At 38.5% G+C, this 18,371-nt stretch overlaps 1 protein-coding gene across 2 annotated transcripts in view; it reads left to right on the forward strand.

Annotated features, from left to right (window-relative positions):
- Window positions 1-18,371, forward strand: part of WDTC1 (WD and tetratricopeptide repeats 1) — a 70,877-nt gene that overhangs the window by 22,076 nt on the left and 30,430 nt on the right. For both annotated transcript variants that reach the window (XM_049878414.1, XM_049878413.1), the window contains one exon: window positions 167-250. In XM_049878414.1, the coding sequence (XP_049734371.1) occupies window positions 167-250 (84 nt within the window). The remainder of the gene's footprint in view (window positions 1-166; window positions 251-18,371) is intronic.

Raw genomic sequence — 18,371 nt, forward strand, 5'->3', positions numbered from 1 at the left:
CTATCCCCTGTCCTTGCCCAGACAGAGTGCAAATTCCTGCAGACCCAATTTCTTGTTATCTTTTCTAGCTCCTGTGGTGCCCAGCACAGTGCTGAACATATAGTAGCCACATAGAAATCATGTTTAATTGAATCAATTAAACCATGAGTTTATTTCTGTTCCACAGGAGAGGGGTGCTCTGAGCTTTGAGAGACGCTACCATGTCACTGACCCCTTTATCCGGCGGCTAGGCCTGGAAGCAGAGCTGCAGGTAAGAGACCCAGTTTGCACCCTAGATACAGATGGCCTGCTCTCCCTCCCATCTCTTGACTTTATTCAAGGCATAAACAAGTTTTTCTCTGCAGATCATACCTAAAGATTATCTCTCATTTTCAGCAGTTTTGTTAGGCAGGTACATTTGAGTCAAGGTTAGGTTCAGGTACATCTGAACCAAGATTGACCTGGTCACCTAGAAATTATTTTTTGGTCATATTATTTTACTTATGCATTGGTTTGTTCTTGGAAAAAGTTTGTTAAATTATATACCACTGTTTTTACTATAGGAGTCCTTGGGTGACTCAAATGGTTGTGCTTGGCTACTGACCAAAAAATCGGCAGTTCATATGCACCCAGAGGCACCTCAGAAGAAAGGCCTGGCAATCTACTTCCAAAAGATCACAGCCATTGAAAACTCTATGGAGCACAGCTCTACCCTGATACACATGGAGTTTCAATGAGTCAAAATCAACTCAGCAGCAACTGGTTTTTTTTGGTTTTTGCTATTGTCATGTACAGTAATGATTCTTACCTTTATATAGGCGTACCCATTGCTATCAAGTCAATTCGGACTTATACCGACCTTATAGGAGAGAGTAGAACTGTGCCCCATAGAGTTTCCAAGGAGCAGCTGGTGGGTTCAAATTGCCAGCCTTTTGGTTAGCAGGCAAGCTCTTAACCACTGTGTCATATATGTGTATGTATGTATATTATAACATACATATGCACAAACACATATATATGATTGTAATATACATACATACATATATATACTTTCTCTTTTTAGCCTCAAAACAATGCTGTAGTAAGGTAGACAGGTAATAAACCAAAAACCAAAACCATTGTCATCGAGCCGATTCTGACTCATAGGAACCCTATAGGACAGAGAACTGCCCCAGAAGGTTTCCAAGGAGTGGCTGGTGGGTTCGAACTGCTGACATTTTGGTTAGCAGCCAACCTCTTTAACCACTATGCCACCAGAGCTCCAGATAGGTAATAACGAAAACCCATTGCCATCGAGTCAATGCTGACCCATAGTGACCCCATAGACAGAGTAGAAGTGCCCCATAGAGTTTCCAAGGAGCACCTGGTGGATTCGAACTGCCAACTTTTGGTTACCAGCCATAGCACTTAACCACTACGCCACCAGGATTTCCAAGACAGGTAATAGGTATAAAGAAACAGGTTCAGAAAGGCCGAACACCTTGTCTAGGGTTGCTTTGACCAGCCTGTGGAGGGCCCAGACCTTCAGTCCATAAGTTCAGCATTTTCATTGTATCTGACACAGAAATACTCCATAAATGTTAGCTGTAGTCCCTTCCCTTCCTCAAGATCGTGTTTTGAATCCAGCTATTAGCTACTCTACCCAACAGTGTTATCTGCAGTTTGAGTAAGAATTCTCTTTTTTTCGGGCTAACGTTTGTAAGTGATCATATTGATCTTAGGAAAGGACTAGAAAGAAATGTATTGAAGTCTAACTGGTTATTTTCAGGTAGTGAGATTATGTTATTGCTTTCTTTAATTATAAACTTTTATCCAACCCAAAACCAAACCCAGTGCCGTCGAGTCGATTCCGACTCATAGCAACCCTGTAGGACAGAGTAGAACTGCCCCGTAGCGTTTCCAAGGAGCGCCTGGCTGGTTTGAACTGCCGACCCTTTGGTTAGCAGCCGTAGCACTTAACCACTACGCCACCAGGGTTTCCAACTTTTATCCATTACAAAATATAACTAATAGTAATATAGAAAACATGAGAGAAAATCACTCCCTAATACAACTACAATTAAAATTTTGTATACTTCTTTTTATCTCCTCTGTATTTTTACATAATTGTAGTCATGCTTTAAGGATCCTTCATGGCACGGTGGTTAATCGCTCGACTGCTAAGCAAGAGGTCCGTGGTTCTAACCCATTGGTAACTCCACCAGAGAAAGACCTAGAGATCTCCTCTGTAAAGATTATCGCTGAGGGAACCCTACAGGGCAGCTCTGCTCCGTACAGTATAGTTGCTCTGAGTTGGGGTTGACTTGATGGCACTCGACAACAACACAATCATACTTCACATTGAATTTTGTATCTGTTTTCGAGTTAACTTACAATCTTTTTCCCCATGTTACCAAGTAGTCTTCACAGCTTTCACTTAAATTTTTTTCTGACTATAAGAAGCAATAAATATCATATTAGAAAATATAGAACAGACAAAAATGTATAGAGAAGAAAACAAAATCACTCAATTTTTCTACATAGAGATAAACATTGTTAACATTTGGTATATTGCCTTTGTGTATTAGGAACCAGAATTCTGGTTAGGAGACTGGGCACGGGAGCCAGATACATTTAGTGTCAAGACCTGTTTTCTCCACTTACTAGCTGTACAACCTTGTCCAAGTTGCTCCTACTTTCCTGACCTGTAAAATGGAGCAATAACGTGGAATCACTGTGATGATTAAGTGAGAAGATTTGTGTGAAGGGCTTGTTATAGTGCTTGGTCAATAAATAAATAAATAAGCTAGCTAAATAAATAACAATTATGATTCTTCAGTCTTCAAGTTTTTTTCCAAGCTTATAAACATTTTTTTCCCTACAAAATTTTACTTATACAATATAAACAGTTTGATAAGGCCTTTTACACTTTTATATTATGATTGTTTTCCCATAGCCCTAAAAATTCTTTCAAAATATAATATGTTTTATTATTTAGTTTCTTCTAGATGGGTGGAGCATATCATTTCCTTCAGGGACATAAAGTATCTCCTTCTGGTGCCGAGGGGACATTTGACAATGTCTGGAAACATTTCTGGTTGCCAAAACTATGAGAATGCTACTGGCCTCTAGAGGCCAGGGATGCTGCTAAACATCCTACGATGCGTAGGACAACAAATGTCAGTTTGCCAGAGTCAAGAAACTGCTCTAGTGGATGCTGAGTAGATGGGGACTCCTGGCTGGCTGGGCTTCTTCTGTCAGTGTCCCTCCACTTAGCCCAAATCTTGTCTCTACCATTTCTTCCTGGTTGGATACCTTTGTCCAGAATAGACTTGGAAACTTTGTTAAACACAAAGCAGGATTCGTTCTATTGTTTCTCAGAGTCTGAAACTCAAGTATAAAATGATGTTAAGGTGAACTGTTTCAACTTGCACATCCTTAAAGGCCACCTTGGCCAGGACCTATAGTAGCAGTTATCTGGGCAAAAAAATGTTTTCCTGGATTCTCCTGATTTACTACTTTGTATGCTTTTGAAAAACAAAAAAGGAAACTAAAAAGAGAACTCTTATGGCGTAGTGCTGGCTTTTTTTGATTTCCTGTATTAGGGTTAGCTTTCTTAACCTCATCTCTGTTCAACCATGCTATTTCTCTACCTTCTGACTTAATAACCTGGCTTGATTGTGTTGACTTTCTAATTTGCATTTTATGTAACTTTGAAGTTCAGAGTTTATCCAGTCTGGTATATTGTTGCCCTTCCTGCGTGCTGGTAGAATTTGTGCCCACAGAGCTGCCTATTTAAAAAGCATCCAAGGTAACCTGAAGTACTTTGTTTCTTAAATATTCTTTATAATATGTTTCATCCTACTGGTTTCCTAAGCCTCTGAAAATCTGTTTTTCTTTATTTTCTTTTCTGATTTTTTTATTTTTCAGACTTTTTTCCTGAAAGTTGCTGTCTTCTGGTTTGCTGCCATGAGTTTTCATCCATCCACCTTTAGGTCTTTAATTATTTTGTTCCTAGTTCTTTCTTCCTAAAGAAGATCTGAATCAAGACGTGCATCTGTCCCATTGCATCCGTCTGTCTTTTATGTTAGGAAATTGTCCTTTGTGCTTGGTACTCTTAAAAGAATTTGGTTAATCAGTATCATTTATAGAACAGCTTTTCTCACAGACACATCTATGTAGGTAAATACCTTCCCCACCTTTAAACGAAATCATGATCCAAAGCTGCTCATTGTAGCTGAGTCAAAGATTTTACTGGCATCTCTGCTTTGATCTGAAGGGTTGGATGCATGGCATGAATGATACCTCTTAAACGTTTTCTTCTTTATTCTGTCATCTGACTGTCAGACCTTTTCCTTTTTTATTTACTTATTATTTTTGGATAGGTAAACATTCATACGGTCCTAAATTTTTAAAAGTTTAAAAGGTTACCTCCTTCCCACTCTTCCCCAGCCACCTAATTCACTTCCCTGGTCTCAACTAATGTGATCAGGTTTTTAGTGTCCTTCCAGAAAAATTTTATGTGTAGAATTCTTACTTTTTCACAAATGTTAGCTTAACATATTTATTATTTTGTACCTTACTTTTTGAATTTAAAAATATCCCTTTTTCATATCAGTACATAAAGATTATTCTAATTTCTAATTCTTTCATGGCTTTAGAGTGTTCTGTTGTGTGAATCTATGATAATTTATTTAAACTGCTCTTACTGATGGACATATAGATTTCATCTAGTTTTTTTGTATGTAACATCATTTGGCACACGTGGGCATATATTTATGGAATAAATACCTAGGGGTGGAATTAGTAGATCAGAAGGTATAGGCATCTGTAATTTTGATACCAAATATCACCAAAATTGTCTTTCATGGATTTTGCACCAATTTATACTCCCACCACCCTCCTTAATGGCGTATCAAAAATAATGCTCAACAAATGTTTGTTCTCTCACCAACCCCAGTTTCTTCTTCCCCATGTGTCCATCATTATTCTGAGAAATGTATAGATGAGTGAAACATGGTGGGCCAAGGATATCTCAGCTCGGCTTCCTGAGAGAACTGTAATCTAGGTTGCACCTGAAACATGGATGGGAGGAGCTAGCTAGACCAGGGTGCGGGAGGATAGAGAAAGAAAGAGTGACCCAGGCTGAGGGAACAGTATGTGAGCAGTGCAAGAGAGAGTAGTGGGTACTTATTTCAAGAAATTAGAGTAGTCAAAGAACACCAGCAGAAGAGGGATGACAGATGAGGTTGGTGAGATGAGTGGGAGCAGGGTACTGATAATGAAGGACCTTGTAAGGGATGTTGAAGACTGTGGACCTTATCCTGAGGGCAGTGGAGAACCATTAATGCTTTTTAGCATGGGAGCAACATGATCAGAGTTATGCTTTTAAAAAAAAAAAAAAATTAGTGTTGGCTACAAAATGAATAGATTGCAGGAGTTTAAACTGGAAGTAGCCCAGACAATTTAAGAGACCGTGGCAGTGATTTAGGAAGAGATGATAGGTTTCCTGAACTAAGGTAGTGGTAATTTAGATGAAGAGAAGTCAGTGGATTTGAGAGACATTTAAGGAGTAGAATCAACAAAATTCAGTGATTGAATGTGGAAAGTTAGGAAAAAAGACAGGCCATGAAAGAGGTGAGGTTTCTGGCTTTTTTAGTAGATGGTGGTGTCATTTGCCGAGTTAGGGAACCCTAGATAAGGAATAGGTTTGAGGGGAAAGGTGATGATGGATGTGGAGCTGCTGGCCATCGGTTATCCAACTAGAGCTGTCTGGATAGGTACTTGGAATATTTGGGTTTGAGCTCAGTATAGAGGTACAGACTAGAGATGTTGATTTGGAAGTAGTGAACAGCATATAGATTGAAGCCAGGAAAGTGAGTTGTGATTGCGCTTGGGGAATGTGTAGAGTGAGAAGAAAGTCTTGCTTAGAGCCACAAAGAAGACCACCATTTAAGAGCCAGGTGAAGAAAGAAGGATATGCAAAAGGGTACCAAGGAGGAGCACTCAGAGGCTAGGAAGGAAAACAGAGGGTGGTGTTACAGAACCCAGAAGAAGAGTTTCATTGAGGAGAAAGTAGATAGCACTATTAAATACTGTGCAGGGTCACGTAAGATAAGGACTGAGAAGTGTCCACTGATTTAGGGTAAGAAAGCTATGATAGTAACCTTGGCAAGAGCCATTTCTGTGCAGTGTGGTATAGATAGATAGAAGTGGGTTGAGGAATTATTAGGAAGTGAAAATATAGAGTATAGAATACTCTTTCAGTCTATGAAGGGAAAGACTAAAGGATTTAGCATCAAGAAAAAACTCTTTAAGTCGAGAAGGGGAGAATGTTGACACGTCACATGGTTGACAACCACTGTCACAAAACGTGTATTAATTGTTTAATAAGGAACTAATTTGCTGTAAACCTTCATCTAAAGCAAAATTAAAAAAAGGAAAAAGAAAAGACTTTTTTAGGTTGGAGAAATTTGAGTATGATTAATCCTAAGGAAGAAGAATTGATAGAGAAGTTAAAGATACAGAAAAGCAAAGTGATCATCCAGACTTGGCGTTTAGTCAGACGAATGTTGCAAGGGAGTGACTGAAGTGATGAACCATGGATTTCAAGCTGCGAGAGAAGGTAGTGAAGACATGAGGTAGTGTGTAAAGAGAGAGTAGAAAGATTTGCTGACTGGCCCTGGAGGTCTTGTTGAGGATGAAGAAACACTGGGGTATGATATATATGTATATGTTTTCTAGTACTTTGCTTTTTTCACTTACCAATATATCTTGTAAATCACTCCACATCAGTTCATAGAGTTCTTCCTTATTTTTTACAGTTGCACAGCACTCTTCTGTAGATATACCAAGATTTATTCAATAAATTTTCCATGTATGAACCCTTAGAGTTGTTTCTAATAGTTTGTAATTATAAATAATACCATAAGGAATAATCTTGTACAAATGTATTTTAGTATGGCTGGAGATGTATCTTCAGGGTAAAATCCTAGAAGTGGGAGTGCTGATCAAAGGGTAAATATATGTGTAGTTTTCTTAGATATTGCCAGATTTCCCTTCACGGGGGTTACACCATTTTGACATCCCACTAGCAACGTGTGAGAGTGCCTGTTTCTCTAGCTCCCGACATACGGTGTGGTGAAGCTTTTGAAATTTTTACCATTCTGATAGGCGAAAAATGGTATTTCAATATAGTTTTAAGTTACGTTTCTCTTATGAGTAAAGTTGAATATCTTTTCCATATGTTTGAAGAGCCATTTTAATATAATTTTTGCCAATTTTGGCATAACAAGGGATGGTTAAGAATTTATATATGTATCTATGTATTTTTGCAAACAAAAGCATAGGAAGGATAAGCAGAAACTAATGAAATTGGTCACCTCTATAGAAAAAAAAAATTTTTTTAGAGGGTAGGAGGAGCCCTGGTGGCATAGTACTTAAGAGCTCAGCTACTAACCAAAGGGCGGGCAGGTTGAATCCACCAGCTGCTCCTCGGAAACCCTATGAGGGCAGTTCTACTTTGCCCCATAGAGTTACTATGAGTAAGAATCAACTCCACAACAATGAGTTTGGTTTGTTTTTTTAGGGAGTAGGAGGTATATGGTAGATGGATAGAGGAAGGGGAGTAATCCTTCTCTGACTACTTTTTTGTAGAGTCTTTATTTTAGAACTATGTTAAGGTTTTTCATATTAAAAAGTAAATCACTGAGGATGAGGAAGGGATGACATCTAATCCAAGTAATTTTTGAACACAGTACTTTGACTATATATATTCTCAGTGTAAAGGCAAAATGAACTGCAAAGAAATGTTGAAGTCTACATAGTAGATTCGTCAAGTACAGTGATATTGCTGTAGCAATTCTGTAACTATTTTGTGTGTGTCATAGAGTTGAGCAAATGAGTAAATATATGAGTGTTGTTGGAAGCCGGAGTTCTCACTGTGGGAGAAGGGAGATTCAAGTATGGAATAGGAAAAGTCACAGAAGAACTCTGAGATACTGGATTAGAATTAGAGGTATTAGTATGAAGTTATGATTTTAAAAATACACACATGTATATAAATATGTATTATTTCCAATTCCTAGCATGTGAGCAGTGACATCTCAGCAGCAATGAGTTACTGGTTTCTAAATACCATTCCCCACTAAAAGGAGCCAGGGGCCCTTGGAGAAATGACTGGTTCCAGGGCTGGGACAGAGAAAGTACAAGATGAGCCTATAACATCTTGTGCCAGGGGCATATCTAGCTCATGGCCTACAACACGCGCTTTTTGAGGGGGCGCGTGCTTTCATTTCTGGTTACATCACCAATCTTCCAAGTCTCCCTTAGAGTTCAGGTCACACGTTGATCCATCCTGTTTCGTTCACTTGTGGGTTTTCTTGGCATCGTGCTAGACATGCGGTAAGGTGAGGAGGAGGAAAGGAAACTCACAAATAAGGAGAGTAAAACTGAGCCTTTCTAAGGTCACATAAGTGATGGAAATAAGATTAATAAGATTCATATCAGGCCTGTCTGGCTCCAGAGTCCCTATTCTTTCTACTTCATCCATATGTCTTCTTTTTAAAAAGTCTTAATGAATAGTTCTTGGCTTAGTAGCTTTATTCTCTCACCTTATTATTTTTCTTAATGCTCTCCTTAAAAAGTTACAAACATTATATATCTCACCTTCACAATCTGGCCTGACTTTTTTTTTTTTTTCCATTTTGTTTCTTGTGTAATTTGAGCATGAATTCACTGAAAACAAGTCATATCAAACTAGATTGATTTCTTTTTTGCATAGAGTTGGTAGACCAGAGCAGTTGGATAGGCACAGAATAGCCTGTTTCTGACAAAGTTTGTCATAATTTTTTACAGTATGATTTTAGAGGAGAAGGTAAAATATTGGCTAATTAAAATTTTTATCAACTAGATACCAAGTTCATTGAACAGCCATATTCAAAGAAAAAGATGGAGGGGAGATCTGGCTTTGTCAGAGATTTCAAGGGCTGTTCTTTAGATCAAGAATCAGCAAAGTTACAGCTTGTGGACTAGATCTAGCCTGCCACCTGTTTGTTTTTAAGTTTTGTTTTCAGTGTACAACTCAGTGGTTATTAGTATATTCCCAAAGTTATACAGCCATCACTATTATCTAATTCCAAAACAGTTTCATCACCCCAAAAAGAAACCCTGTACTCATTAGCTGTCGCTCCCCATTCCCACCTCCTCCCTGCCCTTTGTTGTTGTTAGGTGCTGTTGAATTGGTTCCGACTCATAGCGACCCTGTGTACAACAGAACGAAACACTGCCTGGTCCTGCATCATCCTCATGATTCTTGTTATACTTGAACCCATTCTTGTAGCCACTGTGTCAATCCATCTTGCCAAGGGCCTTCCTTTTCTTCATTGACTCTCCATTTTACCAAGCATGATGTCCTTCTCCAGGGATTGATCCCTCCTGATAACATGTCCAAAGTATGTGAGATGAAGTCTTGCCATCTTCACTTCTAAGGAGCATTCTAGCTGCACTTCCTCCAGGACAGATTTGTTGGTTCTTCTGGCAATCCATGGTGTATTCAGTATTCTTTGCCAACACCAAAATTCAAAGGCATCAATTCTTCTTCAGTCTTCCTTATTCATTGTCTAGCTTTCACATGCGTATGAGGAGATTGAAAAACCATGGCTTGGATCAGGTGCACCTTAGTCTCCAAAGTGACATCTTTGCTTTTTAACACTTTAAAGAGGTCTTTTGCAGCAGATTTGCCCAATGCAATGCGTTTTTTTATTTCTTGACTGCTGCTTCCATGGCTGTTGATTGTGGATCCAAGTAAAATGAAATCCTTGACAACTTCAGTCTTCTCCATTTATCATGATGTTGTTCATTGGTCCAGTTGTGAGGATTTTTGTTTTCTTTATGTTGAAGTGTAATCCATCTACTTTTTGTCTCTCTGGATTGCCTCTTCTAGATGTTTCATATAAATGTAATCATAGAGTATGATTTTTATGTCTGGCTTTTTTCACGTAATGTGATGTTTTCAAGTTTGACCCATGTTGTAAGCATCAATCAGTACTCCATTACTTTTTGCAGCTGAATAATATTCCATCATATGAATATACCACAGTTTTATCCATTCAACAGTTGATGGACTTCTACTTTTTGGCTATTATGAATAATGCTTCTGTGAACATTCATATACATGTTTTTGTGTAGATGTATGTTTCCACTACTTTTCGATATATATCTGGGAATGGAATTGCTGGTCATATGGTAACTAGGGTGTCCTGCCAGCACAATGGTCAAGCAATCAGCTGCTAACCAAAAATAAGGTGGACAATTTGAACCCACCCAGTGACTCCACAGGAGAAAGACAACCTGGCTATCTTCTCCCATAAAGATTACAGCCTAGGAGGGGGATGGGAGGATAGAGAGGGTTGGAAGCTGGCAAAATTGTCACGAAAGGAGAGACTGGAAGGGCTGACTTATTAGGGGGAGAGCAAGTGGGAGTATGGAGTAAGGTGTATATAAACTTATATGTGACAGACCGACTTGATTTATAAACATTCACTTGAAGCTCAATAAAAATTAAAAACAAAAAAGATTACGGCCTAGAAAACTCTAGTTCTCCTCTGTCACATGGAGTTGCTTTGAGTTGAAATCTACAGCATGTAACAACAACATGGTAACGTGTTTAATTTTTTGAAAAACTGCCAGACTGTTTTCCGAAGCAGCTGTACATTTTACATTCCCACAAGAATCGTAGGAGGGCCCCCAGACACCCTTTTAACGCAGAACTGAAGCTACTCTCAAAGTTCACCCTTCAGCTGAAGATTAGACAGATCTATAAAACAAAAAATAACACACGTGAGGCACATGCTTCTTTGTTCACTCTTGTATACGAGACCAAAAGGGTAACACCTGCCCAAAAGCAATGACAAGAAGGCAGGAAGGGACAGGAGAAATGGATGGGTGGAAATGGAGAATTGGAGTGTGGAAGAGAAGAGTGTTGACACATCGTGGGGATTGCAATCAATGTCACAAAACAATTTGTGTATGAACTGTTGAATGAGAAACTAATTTGCTCTGTAAACTTTCACCTAAAGCACAATAAAAAAATGAAAAAAAAAAAGAATTTCATAAAAAGACCAGACTTAATGGTCTGACTGAGACTAGAAGGACCACGGTGGTCATGGCCCCCAGACCTTCTGTTGGCCCAGGACAGGATCCATTCCCGAAGCCAACTCTTCAGACATGGATTGGACCGGACAGTGGGTTGGAGAGGGATGCTGGTGAGGAGTGAGCCTCTTGAATCAGGTGGACACTTGAGACTATGTTGTCGTCTCCTGCCTGGAGGGGGGATGAGAGGGTGGAGGGGGTTAGAAGCCGGTGAAATGGCCACGAAAAGAGAGAGTGGAGCGAGAGAGCGGGCTGTCTCATTAGGGGGAGAGTAATTGGGAGTATGTAGCAAGGTGTATATAAGTTTTTGTGTGAGAGACTGACTTGATTTGTAAACTTTCACTTAAAGCACAATAAAAATTATTAAAAAAAAAAATTTTTTATGAGGGTTCCGGTGTCTCATCATACTCATCAACACTTGTTGTCTGTCTTCTTGATTATAGCCATCCTAGTGGGTGTGAAGTGATTTTCATTTGCATTTTCCTAATGACTAATGATGTTGAGCATCTTTTAATGTGCTTATTGGCCATTTATATATCTTCTTTGGAGAGTGTCTATTCAAATCCTTTACCTATTTTTTAATGGTATTTTTTTTTTATTGTTGAGTTGTAAGAGTTCTTTATAATATATGTGTATGTATATGTATCTATATATATATGTGTCTGATTTGAAAATATCTTCTCCCATTCTGTGTGTTGTCTTTTTACTTTCTTGATAGCACCTTTAATACACAGAAGTTTTAGTTTTGGCAAAGTGTAATTTATCTATTTTTTTCTTTTGTTGTTTGTGCTTTTGGTGCCATATATAAGAAACCGTTGCCTCATCCAAGGTCATAAAGATATATCTGTGTTTTCATCTAATAGTTTTAGCTCATATATTTAGGCTTTTTATCCATTTTGAGTTAATTTTTGTGTATGGTGTGAGGGAGGCGTCCAACTTGTCTTTTGCATGTGAATATCCAGTTGTCCTAGCAAACGTTTGTTAAAAAGACTATTCTTTCTCTATTGAATTGCCTTGGCACCCTTGTCAAATTGCTTAACCATAAACATAAGGATTTATTTATGGACTGTCAGTTCTATTCTGTTGATCTAAATGTCTGTCCTTACGCCAGGACCACACTGTCTTGATTCCTGTAGTTTTGTAGTAAGTTTTAAAATCAGGAAATGTGAGTCCTCCAATTTTGTTCCCCCTTTTCAAGATTCTTTTGGCTATTCTGGATCCCTAAAATTTTAGATTCAGCTTCTCAATTTCTGCAGAAAAGTCAGCTGGGATTTTGATAGGGATTGCACTGAATCTATTGCCAACTGTTTGTTTTGTGTGGTAAATCTATATGTAACAAAACTTTTGCCATTTTAACATTTTTTAAATAATTTTATTTCTTGTTGTTGTTGTTGAGAATATACACAGCAGAACATACACCAATTCAACAATTTCTACCTGTGCAATTCAAGGACATTGATTACGTTCTTTGAGTTTTGCAACCATTCTCAACCTCCTTTTCTGTGTTATCCCTCTCCCATTAACATAAGCTCACTGCCCCTTGAGTTTCCTATCTAATCTTTCAAGTTGCTGTTGTCAGTTCAATCCCATATAGACAGATCTTAAAAGAGCACAATGCTCAAGGCAAATATTCTTTACTAGTTAAACTAAACTATTGTTTGGTTTTATTGTTTCAGGGGGTATTTTAGGTTTAAGGTTTAAAGGTTATTTTAGGGAAATAGTTTCAGGGGTTTGTCCAGCCTCCATGGCTCCAGAAAGCCTGGAGTCCATGAGAATTTGAAATTCTGTTCTGCATTTTCCTCCTTTTGATCAGGATTCTTCTATAGAATCTTTGATCAAAATATTCAGTAATGGTAGCCGGGTACCATCCAGTTTTTCTGGTCTAATAGCAAAGAAGGCAGTTGTTCATGGAGGCAGTTAGGCACACACTCCATTTCCTCCTCCTATTCCTGACTCTCATTCTGCTGTTGCTCTAGGCGAATAGAAGCCAATTGTCCTGCCTTGGATGGCTGCTTGCAAGCTTTTAAGACCCCAGGCACTACACAACAAACTAGAAGGTAGAACAGAAACACTAAGCATGTTATTAGGCCAATTAACTGGAATGTCCCATGAAGCCAAGACCCTAAGCCTCCAAATCAAAGAACCAAATCCCATGAGGTGTTTGGTTGTACATAAGCAGCCTCAGCAGCGACCGTTTTTGTTTTTTGTTTTTTTGCCATTGTTGTACGTGTATCTATCACACAACTTTTGCCAATTTAACTTCTTGCAGATGTACAGCTTATTGACAGTGATTACATTAATCAGCTGTGCAACCCTACCCTTAATCAGTGCAATTTTTTCATCACCATAAACTGAAACTCAGTATTCCATAAGCAATAACTCCCCCCTTTCCCCCTCCTTTTCACACCTGGTAACCACTAAGAAACTTTGGTTTCTATGCATTTGTCTGCTTTTTGTCTTTTTATGTAAGTGAGCTCATACAATGTTTGTTCTTTTGTGATTGACTTATTTCATTCAGCATAATTTCTTCAAGCTCCATCCATATTGCGGTATGTATCAAGACTTCATTTCTCTTACTGGTTGAGTAGTATTCCATCATATGTGCTTACTACATTTTGTTAATCCATTCATCCATTGATAGGTATTTAGGGTGTTTCCACCTTTTGGCTATTGTGAATAGTGCTGCAGTGAGCACTGGTGTACAAGTATCTGCTTGAGTCTCTGCTTTCAAGTCTTTTGGGTATATATATACCTAGAAGTGGAATTGCTGGGTCATATGGTAGTACTAGTTTTAGTTTTTTGAGGAACTTCTACGCGTTTTCCACAATGGCTATACCATTTTGCATTCCCACCAGCAATGGATAAAGGCTCTAATTTCTCCACATCCTTGCCAACATTTGTTGTTTTCTGTTTTCCTTTGTTTTGTTTTTTTAATCTTAGCCATCCTAAAACCAAACCCATTGCTGTAGAGTTGATTCCAACTCATAGCGACCCCATAGGACAGAATAGAACTGCCCCATAGGGTTTCCAAGGCTGTAATCTTTACGAAAGCCAACTGCCACGTCTTTCTCCCGCAGAGCAGCTCGTGGGTTCGAACCACTGACCTTTTGGTTAGCAGCTGAGTGCTAACCACTGCACCACCAGGGCTCCTTAGCCATTTTTGTGGGAGTTAAATGGTATCTCATTATGGTTTTGATTTGCATCTCTCTGATGGCTCATGACATTGAGCATGTTTTTATGTGTTTTTTGACCACTCAAATGTCTTCTTGTGAAATGTCTATTCCAGTCTTCTTCCCATTTTATGATTGGGTTGTTTGTCTTCTGTTGTTAAGCTGTTGAAGTTTTATATATATTTTAGTCATTTTAACAATTTTTTACATATACAGTTAAGTGACATTAATTGTGTTCATCGGCCATCATCATTATTCATTTCTAAATCTTTTCATCACCCTTAACAGAAGCTCAGTGTCCACTAGGCAGTCTTTCTACTAGTTTTTGTTTTGTTTTTTCTTTTTATTGTGGTGAAAATATATACACCAAAATATTAGCCAATTAAGTAATTTCTACATGTAAAATTTGATGACATTGACTATATTCTTCGTATTGTGCAACCATTATCACTACCCTTTTCTGAGTTATTCCACCACCATTAACGTGCACTCAGTGCTCCCTAAGCAAAAACTCCCCTTTCCCTCTCCCTCCCACCCCTGGTAACCACTAATAATCATTGTTTTCTATGTATTTGTTTATCTCATATATGCTTTTTTACAAATAATGTTTTATTGGAACACAGTCATATTTATTTGTTCATGTGTATTGTCTATGGCTACTTTCATGCTTCAACAGCAGAATTGAGTAGTTGACAGATACCATATGGCTTGCAAAGCCTAAAATATTTACTATCTGTCCCTTTACATAAAAAATTTGCCAACCTCTGCTTTAGATGATGGTGTGAATTCATGCCCTGAGTTCACAAATATTAAGTGCCCACTATATTCCAGGAATATTCTAGACACTGGGGGATGACTGTAACAGTGAACCGTACCAACACAGTTCCTGGCCTCTGCTTACCTCCCTGATCTTCTCTTGCCCTACTGCATCCCCTTCATCACTATGCTTTAGCCACGTTGGCTGTCATTCTGTTTCTTCAGCATACCAAGCCTGTTCCCATCTTTGAACTTGTTCTTCCCTATGCCTGGAATACTTTTCCTTCGGATCTTTGTATAACTTGTTCCTTCTCCACACTCAGATTTCACCTGAAATATCACTTCCTCAGAGAAACATTTTCTGAACACTGTACCTAAAGTGAAGCCCTGGTAGCACAATGGTTAAGAGCTCGGCTGCTAAACAAAAGGTCAGCAGTTCAAATCTATCCGCCACTCCTTGGAAACCCTGTAGGGCAGTTCTACTCTGTCCTATAGGGTCACTATAAGTCGGAACTGAGTCGACAGCAATGGGTTCGGTTTTTTTTTATACCTAAAGTATATCTCCCCACCTCAGGTGTTTCTTTATCCCACCACCGTGTTTTATTTTCTTCATAGCGTTTATCACTATCTGAACCCATCTTACTGATGCATATGTTTATTTCCCCACCACCACCATTAGAGTTCTCTGACTGTATGTTCTATGACCACAACAGCCTTCGCATAGAAGAGTGCCTAGCAAATAGAGGTGGTCAAGAAATGGTTAAAAGATTAAACAAATAAAGAGAGCTTGCAGGGATAGACAGCAAACATAGGCTTAGTATAAGGAAAAGCTTCCTAATATGAATAATAGATGTTGACTTGCCCCACCAGACTTATTAGTGATTAGATTTTTGGCTAAAACATATAGAAGTCAGTGTATATTTAATATAGCTTTTCTCATGACTTCTAGGAGAATTTTTCTTTCCCCAACAGTCATAATTCACATCAGGCTGTGCCAGAAGTCTTGAGTTATAATGGTGCAATGGAAGGAGCATATTTGGATTTGATTTCTAATTCTGCTACTCAGCTATCAAAGTGACTGTTTCAAGTGCTTTACAAATATTGACTCATTTCCCACAACAACCTTATGAGGTTATGTATAATTATTATCTCTTTTTTACAGATGTAGAACCTGAGGCACAGAAAGATTAAAGAATTTGCTCAAGGAAACATAGCTTGTACATGTGAAACAAAATTTGTTGTACTTTACGAGCAATTTAATGGATTTTCAAGGGCAATTACGTGAAGAGCTTAGAACAGGGCCTGGCACATAGTGAGCTAAGTTTTAGCTATTAGTACTATTACTGCCCCATATAGTAATTCTTAGGCACACTGAAGTTTGAAAAACCACTGAACTAGATTCAGAAAGGAACAAAAGATAAAAATTTATGGAGATGTCTGGACATTAAAACCATTCTGTTTTTAAGATAATTATCAAATCATTAAGTGAGTGGAGAATGAGTGAAGACTTCTAAAGGGTTTTTGTTTGCCTGCATGACTTGTTCCATTCTGTTATAATATTATCCTTAATTAGCCTTCATACATATGTCTTAGCTATCTAGTGCTACTGGAACAGAAATACTACAAGTAGATGACTTTAACAAACAGAAATGTATTTTCTCATAGTTTAGGAGTCTGAATTCAGAGGGCTGGCTCTAGAGGAAGCTTTTCTCTCTCTGTCAGTTTTGAAGGCAGGTCCTTGTCTCTTCTGAGATTCTATACCTGGACACTCTTCATGTGGCTTGGCATCTCTCTTCCCCCATCTCAGCTTGCTAGCTTTCCTTTAATCTCTTTTATATCTCAAAAAAGATGAACTCAAGGTACACCCTATACTAATCCTGTCTCATTAACATAACAAAGAACCCATTCCCAAATGGGATTATAATCACAACATAGAGGTTAGGATTTACCACAGATATTTTTGGGAACATAATTCAATCCATAGCAACATGCTAATTGATACGTGTATTGTGAAGCTTACATGAATAGATACATAAGCTTAGAACCTACTTTAGCATATAGGAGGTGCTTGGTTAACGCTTGTTAGGTTTTAATCCAGGTCTTGCTTGATCAGACTCATGTTCATGCTCTTGTTTAAGAAGTCGTAGAGCAGCACAAAGCCATCTGCTTCCTATCTTTCCTAGTTGGCATTTCTTGTTAATGCATCACTGAGCAGTTGTAACTCTCATGCTCTTTGGCATTGACCTTTGGCCTCATTATACAAAGGTTTAGGTCTGAAGTCAGCAGGTAAGTTGAACATATGTATGACGAACCTCACTGGATTGCAATTAAGAGAGGGTCCTTACGTGTACTTACGTAAACTGGCCCGTGGGCTTTGTCTCCAAGCCGGAGAGTACTTGTTCCTAAGGCAGATGTCCTCTCTTTTTCCGGGTTTGTTTGGTACCTCTGTCCTTTATTATGGTGGAACTTGGTCCCATGTTGCCATAAACATGGACCTGTCTGTGTTTATCCTACTGTTTATTCCCTTTCTTCTCAGTACCATTTACATATTGGGTGCTGAAAAAATTCTTAGTGAGTTGTCTGTTTGGACAGGACTTGGAGTAGCAATTCAATAGCTACAGAAATAACCTTTTTGGAAAAGTAGATAAATAGGAAGGAATACACTTTTTCAAGGGTTGTGCACTTTTTGAGTATCCTAGCCATCGTGGAAGGGTCTTTGATAGCAGGATCTGGAAAGCACACATAGGTTGGTGAGAGAAGACAACTGAGAACTAGTTCCAGGGATGGGAGCCAGCATTTACCAAGGCGTGCTAGTACCTTACCTGTTTTGCATTATTTGATCTTCACAGCAATCTTGTCAAATTGATATTATATTATCATATTGTTGTTACATATTATTATATATTGTATATAATATTACCATATTATGAATTTCTTTTCAGAAATAAAAAATCTGAGGCCCTGGAAATCATAAGTGACTGTCCATATAGCTAGAAAGAGTCCAAGACAGAGTTGAACCCAGATGGCTCCTTCACTTTACAGTTCTGCCTCCCACTAACCAGCCTCTCAGATCCTCAGTTTCTTCTTGTAAAAATAAATGTGGACAAAAGATCTCCAGTTCTCGTGGTTATACCAGGATACTCATTTATTTGCAGGCTTTCTAGCCTCTTTTTTTTTTTTTTCGTTATGCAGTGGATTACAGCTTTTTCCCCTAGAAAGAATGACTTTACCTTTCCCCTGCTGTTACCGTGTTGTTAGGTGTTGTCAAGTCGGTTCTGACTCATAGCAACCCTATACATACAACAGAACAAAACACTGCCCGGTCCTACACCATTC

Source organism: Elephas maximus, chromosome 3 (genome assembly GCF_024166365.1).
Source record: "Elephas maximus indicus isolate mEleMax1 chromosome 3, mEleMax1 primary haplotype, whole genome shotgun sequence".
Taxonomy (NCBI): Eukaryota; Metazoa; Chordata; class Mammalia; order Proboscidea; family Elephantidae; genus Elephas; species Elephas maximus.